Source organism: Suncus etruscus, chromosome 4 (assembly GCF_024139225.1).
Source record: "Suncus etruscus isolate mSunEtr1 chromosome 4, mSunEtr1.pri.cur, whole genome shotgun sequence".
Lineage (NCBI taxonomy): Eukaryota > Metazoa > Chordata > Mammalia > Eulipotyphla > Soricidae > Suncus > Suncus etruscus.
In genome coordinates, this window is record NC_064851.1 from 21,228,848 (window position 1) to 21,249,813 (window position 20,966).

Below are 20,966 nucleotides of genomic sequence, written 5' to 3' on the forward strand. Positions count from 1 at the left end.
ATCACTGAATTGAACAAGGAGTAGCACCTGACCAAGCCCTCCCTTTCTCCTAAAAAAGGGAAAGTTCTCATAATTACTGCTTTAATTGTGTATTATGTTCCCATTCAGAAGTCTTCAGTGTTTTTCTTTTCTCTACAAAATGACATCTAAACTTAGCCTAATATTCAAAACCCTCCATATTTGACCTGTGTCTAAATTTACTTCATCTCCCAACTTTTCTCAAGAGGTCTCTTTATAACATTTTCACTTAACCTTTGCCATACTAGTTTCTTTCTCCCTGGAGCACTTAGCAGAAACTCACTCTTCTTGAGGACTCAGTTGAAGATCTAACTCTCATGAAACCTTTTCTCAGTCTTCTAGTTTACAGAAAATGTACTGAATATTTATCTTGGACTCTTAATTTGGCACTTAACTCACAATATTTTCTTTTCAGCATATGTATCTGTCTTTCTCTTTCTCACCCAAGTATGGCCTAGGTGAGTGTACAATGTTGAGGCTTGAACTCAGGACTTCACACTTGTCCTGGATACTTTCTGAGTCACTGAGCCATCTTCCAGGCTTTTTTTCTTGGGCATTCCAATCACCAGAACTGTCTTTAACAATAGAACTTATTGGCGGCAGTGCTCAGGGGTTACTCCTGGCTCTACGCTCATTAATTGCTCCTGGCAGGCTCAGGGGACCATATGGGATGCCGGGATTTGAACCACTGACCTTCTGTATGCAAGGCAAATGCCTTACTTCCATGCTATTTCTCCGGCCCTAAGCCATATATTGAACTTTTTTGTTTATTTGTTTTTGGGGTCACACCCGTTTGATGCTCAGGGATTACTCTCTGGTAAGTGCTCAGAAATTGCCCCTGGCTTGGGGGGACCATGTGGGATGCCGGGGGATCGAACCATAGTCCTTCCTTGGCTAGCGCTTGCAAGGCAGACACCTTACCTCTAGTGCCACCTTGCTGGCCCCAAACATGTTCTATCTTACAGAGTTTTTGAGGGTTAGGAATTTGGGAGTGATGTAGATAGAGCTTACTCAGGATCTCTCAAATTTGCAGTCAGTTTGTCAGTCAGAACTATAATCTGAGAACTGAACTAGGGCCTCTGAGGGATTTGCTTTCAGGCTCATTCAAGTAACTGTTAGCTGGAGACTTGGACTTCATTTCTCCACTACTTGAATCTTTCCATTAAGCTGCTCACAACCTATAGCTTAGTATCTGGCCTTCCTCAAAATGAAGGATCAGAGAGAGAAACAGACAGAGCTATCTTTTTTATTTTTGGTTTTTGAATCATACCCAGAAATTGCTCCTGCCAGGCTGAGGGGACCATATGGGATGCTGGGAATCAAACTGGGGTCCATCTGGGGTTGGCTACAAGCAACACAAATGCCCTAGCACTGTGATATTGCTCCGTCCCCCCCACCTCTGTTTTTGAGGGGCAACAGGAGCAAGGGTGGGACACACCAGCATTGCTCAGAAATCACTTCTGTTGGTGCTTTGAGGATTATATTTATATCGGGGTCAGTCTCATGCAAGCAAGTGACCCCTATATTATATGACAAGCCAGAGATACACTAAAATTCAAGCCATAGTGTCTTAATACCATCTTATCTTTTTTTTTTTGCCACACCTGGTGACACTCAGGGTTTATTCCTGGCTATGTGCTCAGAAATTGCTCCTGGCTTGGGGGACCATTTGAGACCCTGGGGATCATCTGTGGTTCGACTTAGATTAGCACATGCAAGGCAGATGCCGTACCACTCACTCCACTGCTCCCGCCCCCATCTTATCTATTCTATTAGTTCCACATGAATTGATCAACTACCATATTTTCTGGTGTATAAGACGACTTTTGAAACAAAAAAGAGTCAACCGAAAATCGGGGGTCGTCTTATACGCCGAGTATATCCCGAAAAATGTTTCAATATGCCGCTAAACAAAAATTGTCTGAATATTGCCACAAAATGAATTTTGCAACTGGATCCTGCACCAGTCACTGCAAGGCTGCTCAGACCGCCTCTCTAACTCAGCCAATCCAAGCAGGCTTTTGATGCATGCAAGTTAGACAATGTTCTGGACCCGAATCTCCACTGTAAAAAGCCTGCTCAGATTGGCCAGAGTCAACAGAGGAAGTCTGTTACAGTATAACCTTTGAACCTTTGCTTGTTGTGATTGGCTCACTGTGGTACATACAGTGCAGCACAGGAACATTCTGTCTGATACAGCGAACATAGGCCTAAACCTATGTTTTAACTGCAAAATTAGGGGGTCGTCTTATACGCTGGAAAATACGGTATGTACTAGAAAGTGAGGCTCATTGGGCACTCTCTTGAAGCTTGGCTACTCTAGATTTTTTTGGAGGGGAAAGACCTACATCCAGCAATGCTCAGGGTTTATTCCTGCTAAGGGATGATTCCTGGTAGACTCAGGAGATTCTATGTTGTGCTGGAGATTGAACCTGATTTAGTTCCAGGTCAGGCAAACTCTCTACTTCCTGTACTATCACTTAGGTGCCATACCTTGGATTATATATTATACTCGTTATATTCACACTTGCATTTAGAGGAGAGTTGACTGATTATTGTCTCTGAATCTAAGTAGATTCAATTCAAAGGAACTGCTATATTTTCAGTTCTTTCATGCAGCTATTTTTATTTATGCTAGAGTAAAACTCCTAGAGGAGTAAATCTCAAGTGTGATTCCTGGGCCTCTGGTGAAGAGAGCATCTCTGAGACCCTTTCAGATCTGAGAAGTCAGAACTGATTTTATTTGTTTTAAACTGTGAGTACATATGTGATAGTAAGGAACACTTATCATTAGAATTAGTAGTGTCTCCCCCACCTCCCGCCTGCCCGATGTATTCGTAAGCTGCAATAGTTTTACCCAACATTGCTGCGCACTAGAAGTAGTGGACCTGGTGTTGGCAGGAGCTGCAGTAGCTGTAGTAGTTGTGATGGTTTGGTAGTTGTCATAGTGGTAGTGGTGGTGGTGATTTGGTGAAGCAGTAATAGTAGTCTCGTTATTCTAAAAATGGCTTTGAAAGAGTCTTGAATGTTTTCAAGGCATCTCAGACCATATTTGACATAATCTCTATAAATAAATATAAATAAATACAGACTATAAATAAATTATTGTTGAGAATTTTTAATCAAATTAATTGAAAAATCTATATTGGATCCACTATTGTTGAAGGAGGCAAATAATTTTCATTATCTCTCGTTATCTGTACTACCTTATTAAATGCTGTCGACAGGCTCTTAAACAATTAACTGAGAAAGCATGAAATAAAAGTAGGTTTTCAAATAACTCATAGTGTGGAAGGAGACAATCTGTCTCTCATCAATCTGTAACCCAAATTACACTGAGTGAAATGTTATTCGTGGATTTTCTATAGAGAAAGATTTTTAAAGAAAGGGACTAGAGAGAACCTGAGTGGTAATAAATGCAGTGGGTAGGATGCTGCCTCGCCTGGGACTGATGCAGCTTCATCCCTGACTTTCCAGATAGTTCCCTGAATACTGTAAGGAGTGATCCTGGAGTACAGAGCCAAGAATAGTACTGGGGCCCGGAGAGATAGCACAGCGGTGTTTTCCTTGCAAGCAGCCAATCCAGGACCAAAGGTGGCTGGTTCGAATCCCGGTGTCCCATATGGTCCCCCGTGCTGCCAGGAGCTATTTTCTGAGCAGACAGCCAGGAGTAACCCCTGAGCACCGCCGGGTGTGGCCCAAAAACAAAAAACAAAAAACAAACAAAAAAAAAATTAGAAGAATAAGTACTGAGCATCTCTGAGTATGACTCAGAAACAAATTTTTAGAGATTGAACATTTTTTGGTAACTTTTTGGGCCATACCAGGTGACCCTCAGGGGTTACTTCTGGCTATGCGCTCAGAAATTGCTCCTGGCTTGGTGGACCATATGGGATGCCAGAGGATTGAACTGTGGTCCATCCTAGACTAGCTCGGGCAAGGCAGACACCTTACCCCTTGTACCACCACTCTGGTCCGAAAACAAATTTATTTGGCAATTAGCTTTTGAAAAGACTACTGCTGAAAATAGAGGTAGTAACTTGAAGTGGAACTAATAAGGCTATTTATTATTGTTCAGTGATAAGCTGTTAGTACAGAAATTGGTGGTTTTTTTTTTTTTTTTTTTTTTTTTTGGTTTTTGGGCCACACTGGCAGTGCTCAGGGGTACTTCTGGCTGTCTGCTCAGAAATAGCTCCTGGCAGGCACGGGGGACCATATGGGATACCGGGATTCGAACAACCACTTTGGTCCTGGATCGGCTGCTTGCAAGCAAAAGCCGCTGTGCTCTCTCTCCAGGTTCAAATTGGTGTGCTTTGATACTGTTTTTTATTTTTTTATTTTTTTTTTATATTTCCATTTGAAATTCAGAAAAGGTATGATAACTTTCCTGTTGTTTCTGTGGTGTCTGGGAGATTCAAGTCAAAGCAATAATAATATTCACCTCAAACTATAGAGATTGGCACACACCAAAAGAAAACAAGAATAAATAGGGCTGGGACTGGAGTGCATAGCACAGAGGGGAGGGCATTTATTTTTTTGTATTGTGGCTGACCCAGGTTCTATCCCCAGCATCCCATAAGGTCTTGAGCCTGCAGGAGTAATTTCTGAGCACAGAGCCGGAGTAATCCCTGAGCGCAGGGTGTGGGCTCAAAACAAAACAAAAAAACAAGAATAACCGACTAGTATGGGTTTGGGGAGAAAGACTCATTCACTGCTGGTAGGAATGTCAACTAACCCAGTCCATTTAGAAAACAATTTGGAGATTCCTCAAAGGAAAAAAAGGGGGCCGGAATGGGTGGTAGAACAGTGGCCTTGCACACAGCCGACAGGATGGACACAGTTCAATCCCTGTCATGCCATATGGTTCCCTGAACCAGGGCGATTTCTGAGCTCAGAGCCAGGAGTAACCCCTGAGCACTGCCACATATGGCTCAGAAAACCAAAAGAAAAAAAAGAAAGGAAGGAAGAAAGAAAGAAAGAAAGAAAGAAAAAGAAAGAAAGAAAAGAGAAGAGAAAGAAGAAGAAAGAAAAGAAAGAAAGAAAGAAAAGAAAGAAGAAAGAAGAAAGAAAGAAGAAAGAGAAAGAAAAGAATGAAAGAAAGAAAGAAGAAAGAAAGAAAGGAAAAAGAAAGAAAAAGAAAGAAAGAAAAAAGAAAGAAGAAAGAAAGAAAGAAAGAAAAAGAAAGAAAGAAAGCGAAGGAAGGAGAGGGAAGAAGGAAGGAAGGAAAGAGAAAGAAGAAGGAAGGGAGAGAGAAAGAAGAAAGGAAAGGAAGGAAGGAAGGAAGGAAGGAAGGAAGGAAGGAAGGAAGGAAGGAAGGAAAGAAGGAAGGAAGGAAGGAAAAATGAATTTTCATAGAACCCAACAATACTGCTCCTGGGATTATACCCTAGAGGCCTCAAAACACCATGCAAAAATGGTGTTTCACTTTTATGTTCTTGCTGCACTATTCACAGTAGCTAGAATTTGGAAATAGATTTGGTAGGTGGGGTAACTAGATAGTACAACTACCAGCTTCAAAACAGATGAGTGGGTAAAGAAATTGTGGTACATGTATGCAATGGAATACTATGCAGCTGTTAGGAACAATGAAATTTGGTTGTACATGGATGGACATGGAGAGTTCATACTGAGTGAGCAGAGGGACAAATATGGAATGATCATATGTGGAATATAAAAAATACCCTGAGAGTAATACACAAAGACAATAGAAATGAGGGTCAGGAGGACTAGTCCATGGTAGGAAGCTTGCCACAAGAAGTGGTGAGGAGTTCAGTTAGGGCAGAGAAGGGACCACTATGGCAATGATATTTGAAAGTGATCTGGACAAGAACTGGGTGCTGAAACGAGTAAAGTGATATCAATGATAATTTTACTCCTTAATAAATTATTGTAAACTATAGTGCCTAGAAGGTTTGGAGAGAGAGTGATTGCAACAGTGTCTGCCATGCAGGGAAGGTTGCACCTAGATGAGAAAAACTTGGTACATGAGTGAAGGATGGATTTTGGAATATTGTATGACTGAAACTCAATTATGAACAGCTTTGTAACTATATCTCCTGATGATTCAATTTAAAAAAATTGCTGTGGGGGCAGGTAAGAACACTGGGTTTTTCCAGAGGGGAAATGGAGAGGAGAGATACATATTCAAGAGAGAATATGAGCTTGGGGAAAACAAGCTTTAAAATAAAAAAAAATATGTGTAAATCCTTTATTGATACTTTTTATTCTTTTTAAATCAGTTAATGGTATTATTCTCAATTACAAAAACTTGAAATCTTGGGCTTTTCCTCAATTCCATTTCATTGCAATAAAAATTAAAATTTGTATTTATACCTGTAATCTGATGTCTTTTTCCATTGCTCAAATTTATGATCTAATTATTTGATTTTCCATAAGTATTTTATTTATTTTTTTTCCACACCTCCGTAAGTATTTTTTTTCTCCATAACTATCTTAAAGATTATGTTTTTGCCTTTCCTCTCTTCATGTGAGCCTATACTAAATTTAATGTTGGCAACCATCTCTATAATTGGGGACATTGTCACCTCCTAGGGCATTTGGAAATATGTAAGATCATTGTTCATTGTTTTGATTGCACCAAGAATGCTAAATATCCTGCAGTGTGAGGAAGAAGTCTACATTAAGATTAGGTAGTTGTTCTACCTAAAATGACAAGAGCTCCTTTTGGGAATCACTGCAAGTCTAAACAAACAGCCTTGTCATTCCTCTGTGTAAAGCCTTTTTCTGTTGTGTAGAAATTCCCACTTAACTTGACTTTCAGGACGACACCTCTTTAGCTCAATTTACTGACAGTCTTCATAGGCAGACTTCCCTCACCTGAGATTCTGTGAATTCTTTATCCTCTTTGTGCAAGGCTTCGCTGTACTCTATTTTCATGTTCATCCCTAGAGTTAGTCTTTGCTTATTTATGACACGCTCACCTCTCCTCCCCCCCTCTTCCCTTCACCTTTCCCTCTCTCATCCCCTTCCCTTTCCACCCTCCCCTCCCCTCCCCTCCCCTCCTTTCTCCTCTCCCTACCAATCCCCTCCCTTCATCCTTTCTCCCCCTCCCCTTCCCTAATCCTCTCCCCTCCCTCATAGCCCTTTCCCTCCCCCTCTTCCCATCCCCTTTCCCTTCTTCTCCCTCTCCCTCTCAGTGCTTAGAGCTTCTCTGTGTTCTGGATCACACTTGGAATTTGGGATCATATTAGGGTCAGGGATTAAATCAGGGCCAAATGTGTGCAAGGCAAGCATTTCACTTTCTAATTTTTTCTACTTCCTTCATTCCCTCTTTTTTTTTTTTTTTTTTGGTTTTTGGGCCACACCCGGCGGTGCTCAGGGGTTACTCCTGGCTGTCTGCTAGAAATAGCTCCTGGCAGGCATGGGGGACCATATGGGATACCGGGATTCGAACCAACCACCTTTGGTCTTCATTCCCTCTTTTTTATTGTTTTTGTTTTTGTTTTTGTGACACGTGGTGTTACTCCTGGCTTTGCACTCAGGAATTACTCCTGGTGGTGCTCAATGAACCATATGGGGTACAAGGGTTTGAATCTGGATTGGCTGAATGCAAGGCAAGCACCCTGCCTGCTATACTATATCTTTTTTTCACCCCTCTTTTTTAGCAGTCATAAAGGGTTACTCCTAGCTTAGTGCTCCAAGATCACTCCATGTAGTGCCAGAGACTGAACCCAAAGAATTTTGCAAACAAAACCTATATAACAGATCTTTGAGCCAACCCAAAGTTGGCTCCTTTTAAACCTAGCTCAGGTTGGACAAATAGTATAGGACATATAGATAGCACTTTCCTTGCATGCATCTGATCCCAGTTTGAATCTCTGGCACATTATTTGGTCCCTTGAGTACCTTCAAGGATCACTTCTGAGTACAAAGCCAGAAATAACCCCTGAGCACTGTCAGGTGTGACCCCAAAACCCAAAATTAAAAAAAAAATATTCTTAGCTCAAAGACAAAGCAGATGTCACCTTTCTTGTGAACTGCTCTCAAATTCTTTTTACCTTCCTCTGTACTCCCCTAATGCCTTCCCCTTATTGTGTATTCCTAGCTTTAATCATATATCTGTGTAGGAGAATCTGCATGCAGAGAGCTTCAGATGTGGGAATCAAGTTTTTTGGCTCTTCTAACCCACAATTTACTTCTCCGTCGAATGTATGTGACGGATTCTATTTATACCACAGGGTTTCTGGAAAATTTAACTAGAAATCTCTTGTAAAAATGTTTTGTACCGGGGCTGGAGAAGATAGCACAGCGGCGTTTGCCTTGCAAGCAGCCGATCCAGATCCTAAGGTGGTTGGTTCGAGTCCGGCGTCCCACATGGTCTTTCATGCCTGCCAAGAGCTATTTCTGAGCAGATAGCCAGGAGTAACCCCTGAGCGCTGCCGGTGGCCCAAAATCCAAAAAAAAAAAAAAAATGTTTTGTACCTAATACTCATAGAATGATGATAATGTCACCTCCCAAAGATGAGGGACTCCTTGAGGATAGATTCCATGCCTTACTTAGATCATGTCATGTGTGCCTTCCATGATACCTGGTTCAAAGTTGGCATCTATGAATTCTGTGGAATTAACAAAGAGAAATCAACATTATAGCTCTCCTCTGTAAAAGTGTAAGACACCAAAGGTAGGGGAATTAAAGCCACTTCTGGATTTTTAAAATGGCCAATTATGCGAGACTTGATTAATGTAGGATGTCTATTTCCAGTTGGATACAGGGGTGTATTGAATCCCAGCATCATGCTTTGTAAAACGTGCTGCTTAGGCTCCAAATATGGTCGGATCATTCCACACACACATGCTAATCCCAGTTCTTGCAGTAGCTAGCAGGCCCAGACTGGATAACCAGCCTTGCTTGTTCCATTGTTATGTAATTAAAGGCCTTATCAAATATGTCCTAGCTTGTAGATGTGAGACAAATGACAGCATAGTTTCTTTGAGCATGGGATAAAAGCCTCAGGACCTTTCCCTGGAGACAAGAAAGGAAGCAAAAGAGAGTTAAACTTCTCAGAGTACAGAAGTTAGGGATCAGTAATCATTTATTGAGGGACTATTGGGTTTCTTGGAAAATAAGAAACAACTGAAAGTTCTTTTCTTTTTTTTATTAGTTTTTTGGGCCATGACCTGTGGCACTCAGGGGTTACTCCTGGCTCTGTGCTCAGGAATCACTGCTGGCAGGCTTGGGGGACCTGATCTGACCGATGTTGAGAATCGAACCTGGGTTGGTTTTTGGGAAATGATTGTGTACCACACCAATGCTTGCACTTGCTCATATTCTTAGTTTTGTTTTGGTTTTTGGTTTTTGAGTCACATCCGGCAGTGCTCAGGGGTTACTTCTGGCTCCATGCTCAGAAATCGCTCTTGGCAGGCTCTGAGGACCATATGGGATGCTGGGATTTGAACCACCATTCTTCTGTGCCTAAGGCAAACACCTTACCGCTGTGTTATCTCTCCAGTTTTTCTTAGTTTTTTCTTAAAGACCTATTGAATTTGTCATGTTCACCTCATACTAACATATAGTTTTCTTAAATACAGGTGAAGAGATAGATAGTACAGGGGCTAAGGTCATATTTTTTGAAGAAATTGGAGAGATAATACAGTGGGGAGGGCACTTGCCTTGTATGTAACCAACCCAAGTTCATCCAAGTGATCTCTGAGCACTGAACTGGACATAAGCCCTAGAATTGCTGGGTGTGATCCCATCCCCACCGTAACAACCCCCTCCCCAAAAGCTTATGTTTTGTATACACCCAACCCTGTTTATGTTCCCCGAGTTCTACTGGGATGACTCAGGTGATTCCCCTGCATTTCAGGGCCCAGGTAGCTCTACAATCTTAGGCTCTTGCACTGAATTCCTGGTTAGTCAGCCTTTTATATATCATTTGGGAGCCCACCCCCAAAATAAGAAAAGGAAGTTTACTAGGACACTTAAAATACTTGTGTGTATATTATTTTTGGTTGTCTCTGTGTGTGTCCACATCCAGCAGTGCTCAGAGCTTACTCCTGGCTCTGTGCTTAGGTATCAGTCCTGATCTCTTAGGTGACTGTACGGGGTTCCACGGGGTTCCAGGGATCAAATTCGGTTGGCCATGTGCAAGGCAAGCACCCTGCTTGTTGTTCTATCTCTTCTGGTCCTTATTTGTGTGTGTTATTGATTTTTTTCTTATACTATTATATCAGAGTTTTATTTATTTTTTGTTTGTTTGTTTTTGGGTCACGCCCGGCAGCGCTCAGGGGTTACTTCTGGCTCTATGCTCAGAAATTGCTCCTGGCAGGCTTGGGGGACCACTTCGGCCCCTATATCAGAGTTTTAAACAGAACTTTTTTTTTTGTGGTTTTTGGGTCACACCTGGCAGTGCTCAGGGGTTACTCCTGGTTCCATGCTCAGAAATTGCTCCTGGCAGGCAAGGGGGACCATATGGGATGCCAGGATTCGAACCAATGACCTTCTGCATGAAAGGCAAACGCCTTACCTCCGTGCTATCTCTCCGGCCCCTAAACAGAACTTTTTTTAGGCCTTTTTGGTAACTTTTCCTTTTAGTTCCATTAGCTTTGTGTAGTTAGGGCTGTGCCTTCGTCTTCCAGAAATTTTTATTTGCTCAAAAAGAAGCAGGAAAATACTGCTTGCCTTATTTTAGTGTAGGATTAAAATACATGTGGTAAGGACCCCATGGGGCACAGTTGCTAGATTGTTTTTCAGTTCAGCAGAGCAGAAGAATGTTTGCTCTTTATTGTAAAGGCACTAGACCCTTGCTTCAAGACCAAGCTGCTTACAGGTTATCTTTGAGGATATTGAGATTCCAATGTGTCCTTGGCCTCTTTTAGTTGTAAATTCATGAGTTTGCTTTATGAAATATTAATAATAGATACTAATTATGTTAGAAGTCATGAATTACCAAGAAGAAAATACTTTTTCTGGGGCTGGAGTGATAGCACAGTGTTATGTTGTTTGCCTTGCATGTGGCCAATACAGGGTGGACTTCAGTTCTAATCCTTGACATCCCAAATGTGGCCCCAAAACCAAACAATAAAACTATAAAACCTCTTAGACTTGGGGCTGGTGCAGTGGTGCTGCAGGTAAGGTGTATGCCTTGCCAGTGCTAGCCTAGGACGGACCGAGGTTCGATCCCCTGTCGTCCCATATAGTCCCCCAAGCCAGGAGCGACTCCTGAGCGCATAGCCAAGAGTAACCCCTGCGCATCACCGGGTGTGGCCCAAAAACCAAACCAAACAAACAAACAAACCACTTAGACTTGGAGCCGGAGAGATAGCATTTACCTTGTATGCAGAAGAATGTTGGTTCGAATCCTGGCTTCTCATATGGTCCCCCAAGCCTGCCAGGAGCGATTTCTGAGCGTAGAGCCAGGAATAACCCTGAGATGCTGGGTGTGATCCCAAAGAAACCAAAAACAAACAAACAAACAAAAACAAAAAAACTCTTAGACTGGAGAAATAGTACAACAGTTAAGGCTCTTGCTTACCTTGCACATAGCTGACCAGGGTTTGATGCCAGGGATCCACTGCATTGTTACAAAGCAAGTTCCATACTCTCTGATCTCTAATTTTTTTTGTTGTTGTTTTTGGGTCACACCTGCCAGTGCTCAGGCGTTACTCCTGGCTTTACGCTCAGAAATTACTCCTGACAGGCTTGGGGGACCATTTGGGATGCTGGGATTCGAACCACTGTCCTTCTGCATGCAAGGAGTACACCTTATCTCCATACTATCTCTCCGGCCCTAATTTAATGCTTTTTGTTTTCTGCTTCATACCCAGCTGTGCTTCGAGTTTACTTTTGGCTATGCCCTCACCAGTTGGCAGTGCTTGGAAGATTATATGGGATTTAGGGCATTGAAATCAGGTTGGCTTCATGCAAAGCACACACTCTACCCCCTGTACTGTCACGCTGGCCCCCCAATTTTTGGATAAATATGTGTTTTTAATAGCTTCATGTTTTTTTCTCTGTTACTTTGTGACCACACCACTTCTGTATTTTCTAAGCTTTAGTCTTTTTGTATGTTTACTTTATTACATTGATTCAAATGGTTTCCTGACATTTTCTTTGCTGTACAGATTTGTTTGTTGATTTGTGATGTAGGTTTCATTTGAAAGCAAAACATTGAGTAGGACTAAGGAGAAAAATGAGAGTATACTATGCATCTGTTAGCATTGAGTAGCTTTGTCTACTCTGAGGGGACAATGAAGCAAATTTAGATTAATCGTGCAGCTGTGCTGAAATTTTATTCATTGAATATCCTTAATCTGAATTCATGTGTGCTCTTACTAGAATTATACTGTCTTATTTAATCACATTGCCAATTTGTTTGATGTGTTTACAAGTAGTTTCCGTAGCTTTTCTCCAGATTGTCTTTTATTTTTTTTTTTTTATAGGAGAGCCTCCCCAGTATTAATAGAATCCATCAGAATTACACTGGTAGTGCTCTGGAGGCTCTTCCAATCCAGTAATGGATCCAGAGATATGCATTTCAGCCCTCTGAGCTGTCTCTTGTCTGGGCTTTAATTAATTCTTTTTTGTTTGTTTGTTTGTTTGGGGGCCACACCAGCAGTGCTGAGGGCTTATTCCTAGTTCTGTAGTCAGGAATCACTCCTGGTGGGACTGTATGGGCTCCCAGGGATCTAATGGGGACGGCTATGTGCTTTGCACTGTCCCTACCTGCCATACTATTTCTCTAGCCCCTGGGCTTTATTTTAAAGGTCAGTGCTTTACTTATCAACATAAAGACTTGAGACTGAGGCTAGCCAAGGAAGGACCGCAGTTCGATCCCCTGGCGTCCCATATGGTTCCCCCCAAGCCAGGGGCAATTTCTGAGCACTTAGCCAGGAGTAACCCCTGAGCATTAAATGGGTGTGGCCCAAAACAACAAAAAAACAAAAAACAAATCCCCCCCCCCAAAAAAGACTTGAGATTGGATTGTCAGTATCTGGTAGCTGTTGCAAAATGTGTGAAATAAGTCATCTCTGAACAGTTGAGTTGTTGAGATGCTATATGGCTCTAAAATGTTTTCTTATTAATTTTTTTCCTAGGTGCATGCTATTATGATGCTAATCAGTCTATGTATGTGTTTGGAGGCTGTACTCAGAGTAGCTGCAATGCTGCCTTCAATGATCTTTGGAGACTAGACCTAAATAGCAAAGAGTGGATTCGACCTTTGGCTTCAGGTAAGAGAGAAAATGCTGACCTTTGCCTACTTAGGTGGTAACTGTTTTTATGTGGAAATCCTGCTTGATTGATTCTTTGGTGTTGGATTCAAGGACAGATCATTGGGGCCAAAGGTCCTTTCTTAGATGAACTGAATAATATATTTTTTAAGATCTTTCAACTTGCTTCTGAGATCCTTTCTTACTGTGCCATTTTCTGCCCTTTTCTCATTATATCCTTTTTTTTTTTTTTTTTTTTTTTTTTTGGTTTTTGGGTCACACCTGGCAGTGCTCAGGGTTACTCCTGGCTCTATGCTCAGAAGTCACCCCTGGCAGGCACAGGGAGACCATATGGGATGCCGGGATTCGAACTACCATCCTTACCTCCATTCTATCTCTCTGGTCCCTCATTTTATCCTTTTAAATGTCTTTTTTATGTCTTTTTTAAATTCTGGTGTTGGGGACATGGAAGTCTCTCTCTCTCTCTCACTCTCTCTCTCTCCTCTTCTCTTCTCTTCTCTTTTTTTCTCTTTCTCATTGATGTGCCTTTGTCAAAATTGTTATATTACTGTGTCAATGTATTTTTCACGGTTTTCTCAAGTACTGGTATAGGTGTGCTATTTTTTTGGTATGAACTTTAAGGAGCAGAAACAAAGTTGTGAGAATTTGTGGCTGACTGACAGAATCTATTGTCTCAGGACTAAGATCTCAGAATATGGTTTGTTGTTTCCAGTTCAGATATTTGGGGAGTGTATGAAACATGCCTGTGCTGGTTACTTTTAATTCAGAAGTGTGAGAAGATTCCACAGTAGGTGTATTCCTGTGCAATTCCACTGTGCCAAAAGAGGCAGACAAAAACTAGATTATTCGGGGCCGGGCGGTGGCGCTGGAGGTAAGGTGCCTGCCTTACCTGCGCTAGCCTAGGAGACGGACCGCGGTTCGATCCCCCGGCGTCCCATATGGTCCCCCAAGCCAGGAGCGACTTCTGAGCGCATAGCCAGGAGTAACCCCTGAGCGTTACCGGGTGTGGCCCAAAAAAAAAAAAAAAAAAAAAAAAAAAACTAGATTATTCTTTCCCTTTTCACTGGTTGATGGCGTAATTGAGTCCAACAAGTATAAAGTATTTCACTGGATTTATTGGCAGACTTTCCTTGAATATTCTTCATTTGACTTTTCAAGGTTGAAATTCACTTTAGGACCAAGGATACTTGTGTTTTCCATTGCCAGATTCATTATTTATTTAGTTCTTGATTTACTACTCTGATTACTAAATAGAAGGCAATATGATGTATTCAAAAGGGCACTGGACTAAGGGTGAGGAGAAAAGAGTTTCATTTCCTTGCATAATCATCTGTCCTCCTTGTGACTGAAAAAGTTACTTCATTTCTCTGGGAGAAATATGGAGTAAAGCCAGATTCTGTTTTTAAATGGATTGGAAAAGCTAGTTTATATTTTCTTTTATTTCTGTAACTACTGCTATGAATGTCTTATTCATAGGAACATAAACTAATAAGTTTTGTTTACCCAAAATATAAAATTCTGTTTCTTTCCCCTGTAGTAGGCAAACATAGGAGGGAGAAGCATACTGATAGTGAGTTCTTTTTTTTTTGTTTTTGTTTTTGTTTTTGGGCTACACCCGATGGTGCTCAGGGGTTACTTCTGGTTATCTGCTCAGAAATAGCTCCTGGCAGGCTTGGGGGACCATATGGGACGTCGGGATTCGAACCAACCACCTTAAGTCCTGGATCGGCTGCTTGCAAGGCAAACACGGCTGTGTTACCTCTCCAGTCCCTGACAGTGAATTCTTTTTTTTTTTTTTTTTTTTTTTTGGGTTTTTGGGTTTTTGGGCCACACCCGGTAACGCTCAGGGGTTACTCCTGGCTATGTGCTCAGAAGTTGCTCCTGGCTTGGGGGACCATATGGGACACCGGGGGATCGAATCTCGGTCTGTCCAAGGCTAGCGCAGGCAAGGCAGGCACCTTACCTTCAGCGCCACCGCCCGGCCCCCGACAGTGAATTCTTAACAGCAGGGAATAGGTTTCGTACAGAAGAATTTATTTGTTGGGGCCGGAGAGATAGCATGGAGGTAAGGCGTTTGCCTTTCATGCAGAAGGTCATCGGTTCAAATCCCGGCGTCCCATATGGTCCCCCGTGCCTGCCAGGAGCAATTTCTGAGTATGGAGCCAGGAATAACCCCTGAGCACTGCCGGGTGTGACCCAAAAATCACAAAAAAAAAAAAAAAAAAAAAAAAAAAGAATTTATTTGTTAATGATTGGACAGATGGAGAAATGTTAATTTTTTATCTTAATATTTTAGTTTGTTTGTTTTTGGGTCACACCCCTTATCTTAATATCTTTACTTGTTTGTTTATCTGTGTTTTTTGGTTTGGGGGCATGACCAGAGGTGCTAAAGGGTTACTCCTGGCCCAGTGCTCAGAAATCAATTATTCGGGGCCGGAGAGATAGCATGAAGGTAAGACATTTGCCTTTCATGCAGATGGTCGGTGGTTCGAATCCTGGCATCCCATATGTTCCCCCAAGCCTGCCAGGAGCGATTTCTGAGCGTAGAACCAGGAGAAATCCCTGAGCGCTGCCAGGTGTGACCCAAAAACTAAAAACCAAAAAAAGGAAAAGAAAAGAAAAAAAAAGAAATCGATTGTTCCTGGCAGGCCAGCGAACCATATGGGGACCATATAGGGATTGAACCTGGCATCAGCTCCAGGTTGGGAGCATGCAAAGCAAATGCCCTACCCTTTGTGCTAATCACTGAAGCCCTTTAATATTTTTAATTTTGAGGGTTAGTACAGGTCTCAGAATTTTGTACTCTTTTTTTTTTTTTTTTTTTAAATTTTTGTTTTCTTTTTCGTTTGGTTGTTTTTTTTTTGGTTATTTTTGGTCACACCTGGTGACACTCAGGAGTTACTCCTGGCTCTGCCCTCAGAAATTACTCCTGGCAAGGGGGACCATATGGGACACCAGGGATCAAAACCAGGTCAATCCTGGGTCAGCAGCGTGCAAGGCAAATGCCCTACTGCTGTGCTATAGCTTCTGCTCCTAATTTTTGTTTTCTTGAGCCATACCTTGTGGTGCTTAAGGCCTACTCTTGGCTCTGTATTCAGGAATCACTCTTGGTAGGCTTGAGGGACCATACAGAATGCTGGGATTTGAACCGGGATTGGGTTGGCTGTTTGCAAGGTAAACACCCTACCTGTTGTACTACTGGCCTACTTTTGTGGCTCTGCACTTAGGCATTACTCCTGGCAGGATCTGGGGACCATATAGGATGCTAGGGATTCATATGGGATGCCAGGATTCAAACCACTGTTCTTCTGCATGAAAGGCAAACAACTTACCTCCATGCTATCTCTCTGTCCCCCCCTTTTAAATTTTATTTATTTATTGATTGATTGGTTGGTTGGGCCACACCCAGCAGTGCTCAGGGGTTACTCCTGGCTTTGCACTCAGAAATCACTTCTGGCAGGCTGAGGGGCTCATATGGGATGCTGGGAATTGAACCGGGTCCCTCCTGGGTTGGCTGCATGTAAGGCAAATGCCCTACTGCTGTGCTATCTCTCCAGCACCTAGCTTTTTTTTTTTTTTGTTTTTTTTTGGGGGGGGGCACACCCGGTGGTGCTCAGGGGTTACTCCTGGCTGTCTGCTCAGAAATAGCTCCTGGCAGGCACGGGGGACCATATGGGACACCGGGATTCGAACCAACCACCTTTGGTCCTAGATCGGCTGCTTGCAAGGCAAACTGCTGTGCTATCTCTCTGGGCCTGCACCTAGCTTTCTTAATTTTAGAATTCACTGCTACTGTGCTGGTATTCAGAGTAGTTTTTGATTGCTCCATTCTTAAAGCACAAACACTGCCTTTTGTACTCTACTGTAACCCTAGGGTTTTGTTTGTTTGTTTGTTTGGCTTTTGGGTCACACCTGGCAGCGCTTAGGGGTTACTCCTGGCTCAGAAATCGCTTGTGGCAGGTTCAGGGGACTATATGGGATGCCGGAATTTGAACCACCATTCTTCTGCATGCAAGGCAAACTCCCTACCTCCATGCTATCTCTCCAGCCCCTGTGACCATAGTTTGGTTATTGGTCATTTGATTGCTCCTTCTTGGATTAATGGGACCTTTATAACCTGTTGTCAACTTCTTTTTAACCATCAAGTTTAAAAGCTATGTTTTTAAGTTCCCTCTGGTGGTATAGAGAAACCAGTGACTTGGTAATTAAGACTTCCAAAAATTACAGAGTATCGAAGTTTTAAAAAATACATGATTCAGGGCCATAGTGATAGTTAAGGCTGGTAGGGCATTAGCCTTGCATGCAGCCTACCCTTGTTTGATCCCTGGTATCCCATAAAGTCCTCCAAGCCTGCCAGGAGTGATTCCTGAGCACAGACCCAGTAGTCAGGTGTGACCCCAAAACAAAACAACGAAAAAAGGCATGCAAAAACATGTTTAATCTGGGACCGGAGAGATGGCATGGAGGTAAGGCATTTGCCTTGCATGCAGAAGGTCGGTGGTTCAAATCCCGGCATCCCATATGGTCCCCTGAGCCTGCCAGGAGTGACTTCTGAGCATAGAGCCAGGAGTAATCCCTGAGTGCAACCGGGTGTGACCCAAAAACCAAACCAAAACAAAAACAAAACAAAAAAAATGTTTAATCTATTCCCTTTTATGAAATGTAAGTGAATGTTTAATTTTTAAAGTGTTTCAAATGATCGAGTTGCTGATTTAGTCTCATCTATAACACTTAGTTTTAGAAGGGAAAACTGAGCCCTTTTAATGTATCTTCTAAAAAAAAGAAAAACAAACAATAGTTTTATAGAGTTCTCTGAAGGTCTCATTTAGGCAGAAATCCCATGGGAAGATTGCCTGAGGAAATGTTTCTATAATCTGTCATGAGTCCCAACTAAAATTGCTTCCTAACTGAAACATCAATGAGGCTTTTCTGAACAGAACACAGTTGTTGATGTGTCTTGGTGCACTTGACTCGCCCATTTTAGTTGTTGGTGGTTGGCTATGGGGGAAGGTGCTTCATACCACCCATTTAGTGCAGTTATGAGATATTCGTCTGCTGTTTTAAAATTTACTAGTGATGTTATTAGCTTTGAAGAGTGCTCGGTTTTCAAGTGTAGTTATTTGAAGAGCATTAAACAGGCAGCAAAATAGTTTGGACTGGGAACAGAGAGTAGTGAGAGAATGCTACTGCATCCCTGTCTGTTTACATATTTATTTGATTTTATTGCAAATGAGACTAAATCACTCAATTTAGTTGATGTCTTAATGAGTTTAGGCTGCTATACCAAAATACCATAGAGACTGGATTGCTTAAACAATAGAAATTTAGGGGTTGGGAGCCGGAACAGTGACACAGTGGTAGGGCGCTTGCCTTGCAGGAGGCTGACCTAGGACAGACCGAAGTTTGATCTTTTGGTGTTCCATATGTGTGTCACTGGGTGTGGCCCAAAAACCAAAAAAAAAAAAAAAAAAAAAAAACGGAGAACTTTAGGGGTTAAGGTGCTATGGTTCCATCCCTAGTATCATATATGGTCTCTTGAGCACTACTGGATATGTCCTACCTCCAATATCAACACCCCTCTCAAAAAAAGAAAAAAAGGGAAGAAGATACTATACTGTTCATGAGACTCAGTGAAGGTACTTCTAGAAAAGGGAACCCTTTCTTTGGAGTGTTTTATTATCTCTTTTGAAGAAATTTTAAGAATACCATGAGTTTCCAAAAAGGGAAAAAGAGAGCAAAGTGTCAACCAGAGTGAGGGACAGATGGAGACAGGAGGGTAACTGGGGATACTGGTGGCAGGAAACATACAGGTATTGGAACATTGTATGACTGAAACTCAACCATCAACAACCTTTTAATTCTGTATCTCATGGTGGTTTAATTAAAGAAAAAAGAGTAATATCATAAGTTTGCAGTTTCATGTTAGAAATGTCATATTTTAGGATTGTGCCATCAACCACCAAGTAAGCAGGAGCCTGTTGCTGGTGTGGCATGTACCTGAGATTTTGCTGCCATCAGCTAACTGAATGGTGAACTTCTGCCAACTTAATTTTAGTTCTTTTTGGAATGGTTAAGCTGAAGACTCCCAGAATCTTTCTGTAAGTTGAAGCCTTTAATAGTATCTGAGCCAAGCCAGTTATTTGAGTTGGGGGCTTGACCTCTTCATTGTAATGAACCTGAGACTAGATCTCTTTGTGAACGGAGTTCAGGAAGGAATAGAGTGGCTGGTATATGTAGAGTTGAGGTGTAGGCAGGAGCAAAGTCTGTGAGACTTTTTTTTTTTGGTTTTTGGGCCACACCCGGTGACGGTGACGCTCAGAAGTTGCTCCTGGCTTGGCAGTCCGTCCAAGGCTAGCGCAGGCAAGGCAGGCACCTTACCTCTAGCGCCACCGCCCGGCCCCTGTGAGACATTTTTTAATGGGGGTCTCCAAGAGTGCTCTGGAGTCTGGGGCCTCTCCAGGTAATACTTAACCTGTCTGACGTTCCTGGTGCTGCAGGGAGAGCACATGGTATCTGGGAACAAAGTGTGCATTTCAGTTCCAATTTTGAACTATCTCCCCTGCTTCCAGCTTACTTTTTAAAAAATCATTTTCATTACTATTAGGAAATAAAAAGAAGCAGATCCGAAAAAACAAAGCAGAGAGAACAGGTAGGAGGCTATATATATATATATATATATATATATATATAGTGGGAGATTGCTGATTTGGACTACAATCCTAGTAGTTGAGGTAAAGAGAAGTTTGAGCTGGTCATCCTATTTTTCTTCCCCTTCCCTTTTCTTCTTTTTGGTTTTGGGCCACACCCGGTAGTGCTCGGGGGTTACCTGACTCTGTGCTCAGAAATCGCTCCTGGTAGGCACAAGGGACATATGGGATGCCGGGATTCGAATCACCGTTGCTACCTTTGGTCCTGGGTCCACTGCTTGCAAGGCAAACGCCCTACCGCTTTCTGGCCCTGCCTTTTTTTTTTCCTTTCTTTCTTTTTTTTGGGGTGGGGGGCTCACACCCAGCAGCGCTTAGGGGATACTCCTGGCTCCATGCTCAGAAATCACTCCTGGCAGGCTCGGAGGACCATATGGGATGCTTGGATTCGAACCAATGACCTTCTGCATGAAAGGCAAACGCCTTACCTCCATGCTATCTCTCCGGGCCCTTTCTTTTTAAGTTTTGGTCTTTGGGCCACACCTTCTGGTGCTCAGAGCTTACTCATAGTTCCAAGATCACTAATTACTGGTGGTGCTTGGGGGATCATGTGGAAGGAACACTGGGGATTGTAAGGACCTAGCAGTGTCAGGGATTAGCTGTCATCCTAACAATGTTTGGGGGCCCCCTTGAACCACACCAAGAATTTAGGGGAGGGATCTCCAATGCTGCACCCAGCAGTGCTTAGGGGAACATTGTGGTACCCAGGATCAAACTGTGTTTGACAAACAAAGCATGTGAGCTCCAGCCTCCTGAGTTGAGTTGGATATTGAAGCACAGGTTTAACCAAAGCTGTTTCAGGTTTGTACAGCAAGGTAGATAGCAGCGCCATTTGCTGAAATGGAGAATAACTATTTGAAAGAACTACTTAGTTTTTGCGTCTTTGTAGATGGTGATCTCATATAATGAGTTCTTACAAGAGTTTGGCATTTAAAATAGAGGATTGGCCTTCCCTTACATGACAGCGCAGGCCTTCCTTTTGTTCAGTTGAATTCCTTTTATACTCTGTATTTGCTCATGTTAAAAGTATTTGTGAATTGCCTATTCTGTGTC

General features: G+C 42.4%; 1 protein-coding gene across 1 annotated transcript in view; it reads left to right on the top strand.

Moving 5' to 3' along the window:
- The window catches only part of FBXO42 (F-box protein 42), a 56,554-nt gene that overhangs the window by 5,539 nt on the left and 30,049 nt on the right, over positions 1-20,966 (top strand). The window contains 1 exon segment of the mRNA XM_049772531.1: positions 13,075-13,209. Coding sequence (XP_049628488.1) covers positions 13,075-13,209 — 135 coding nt within the window.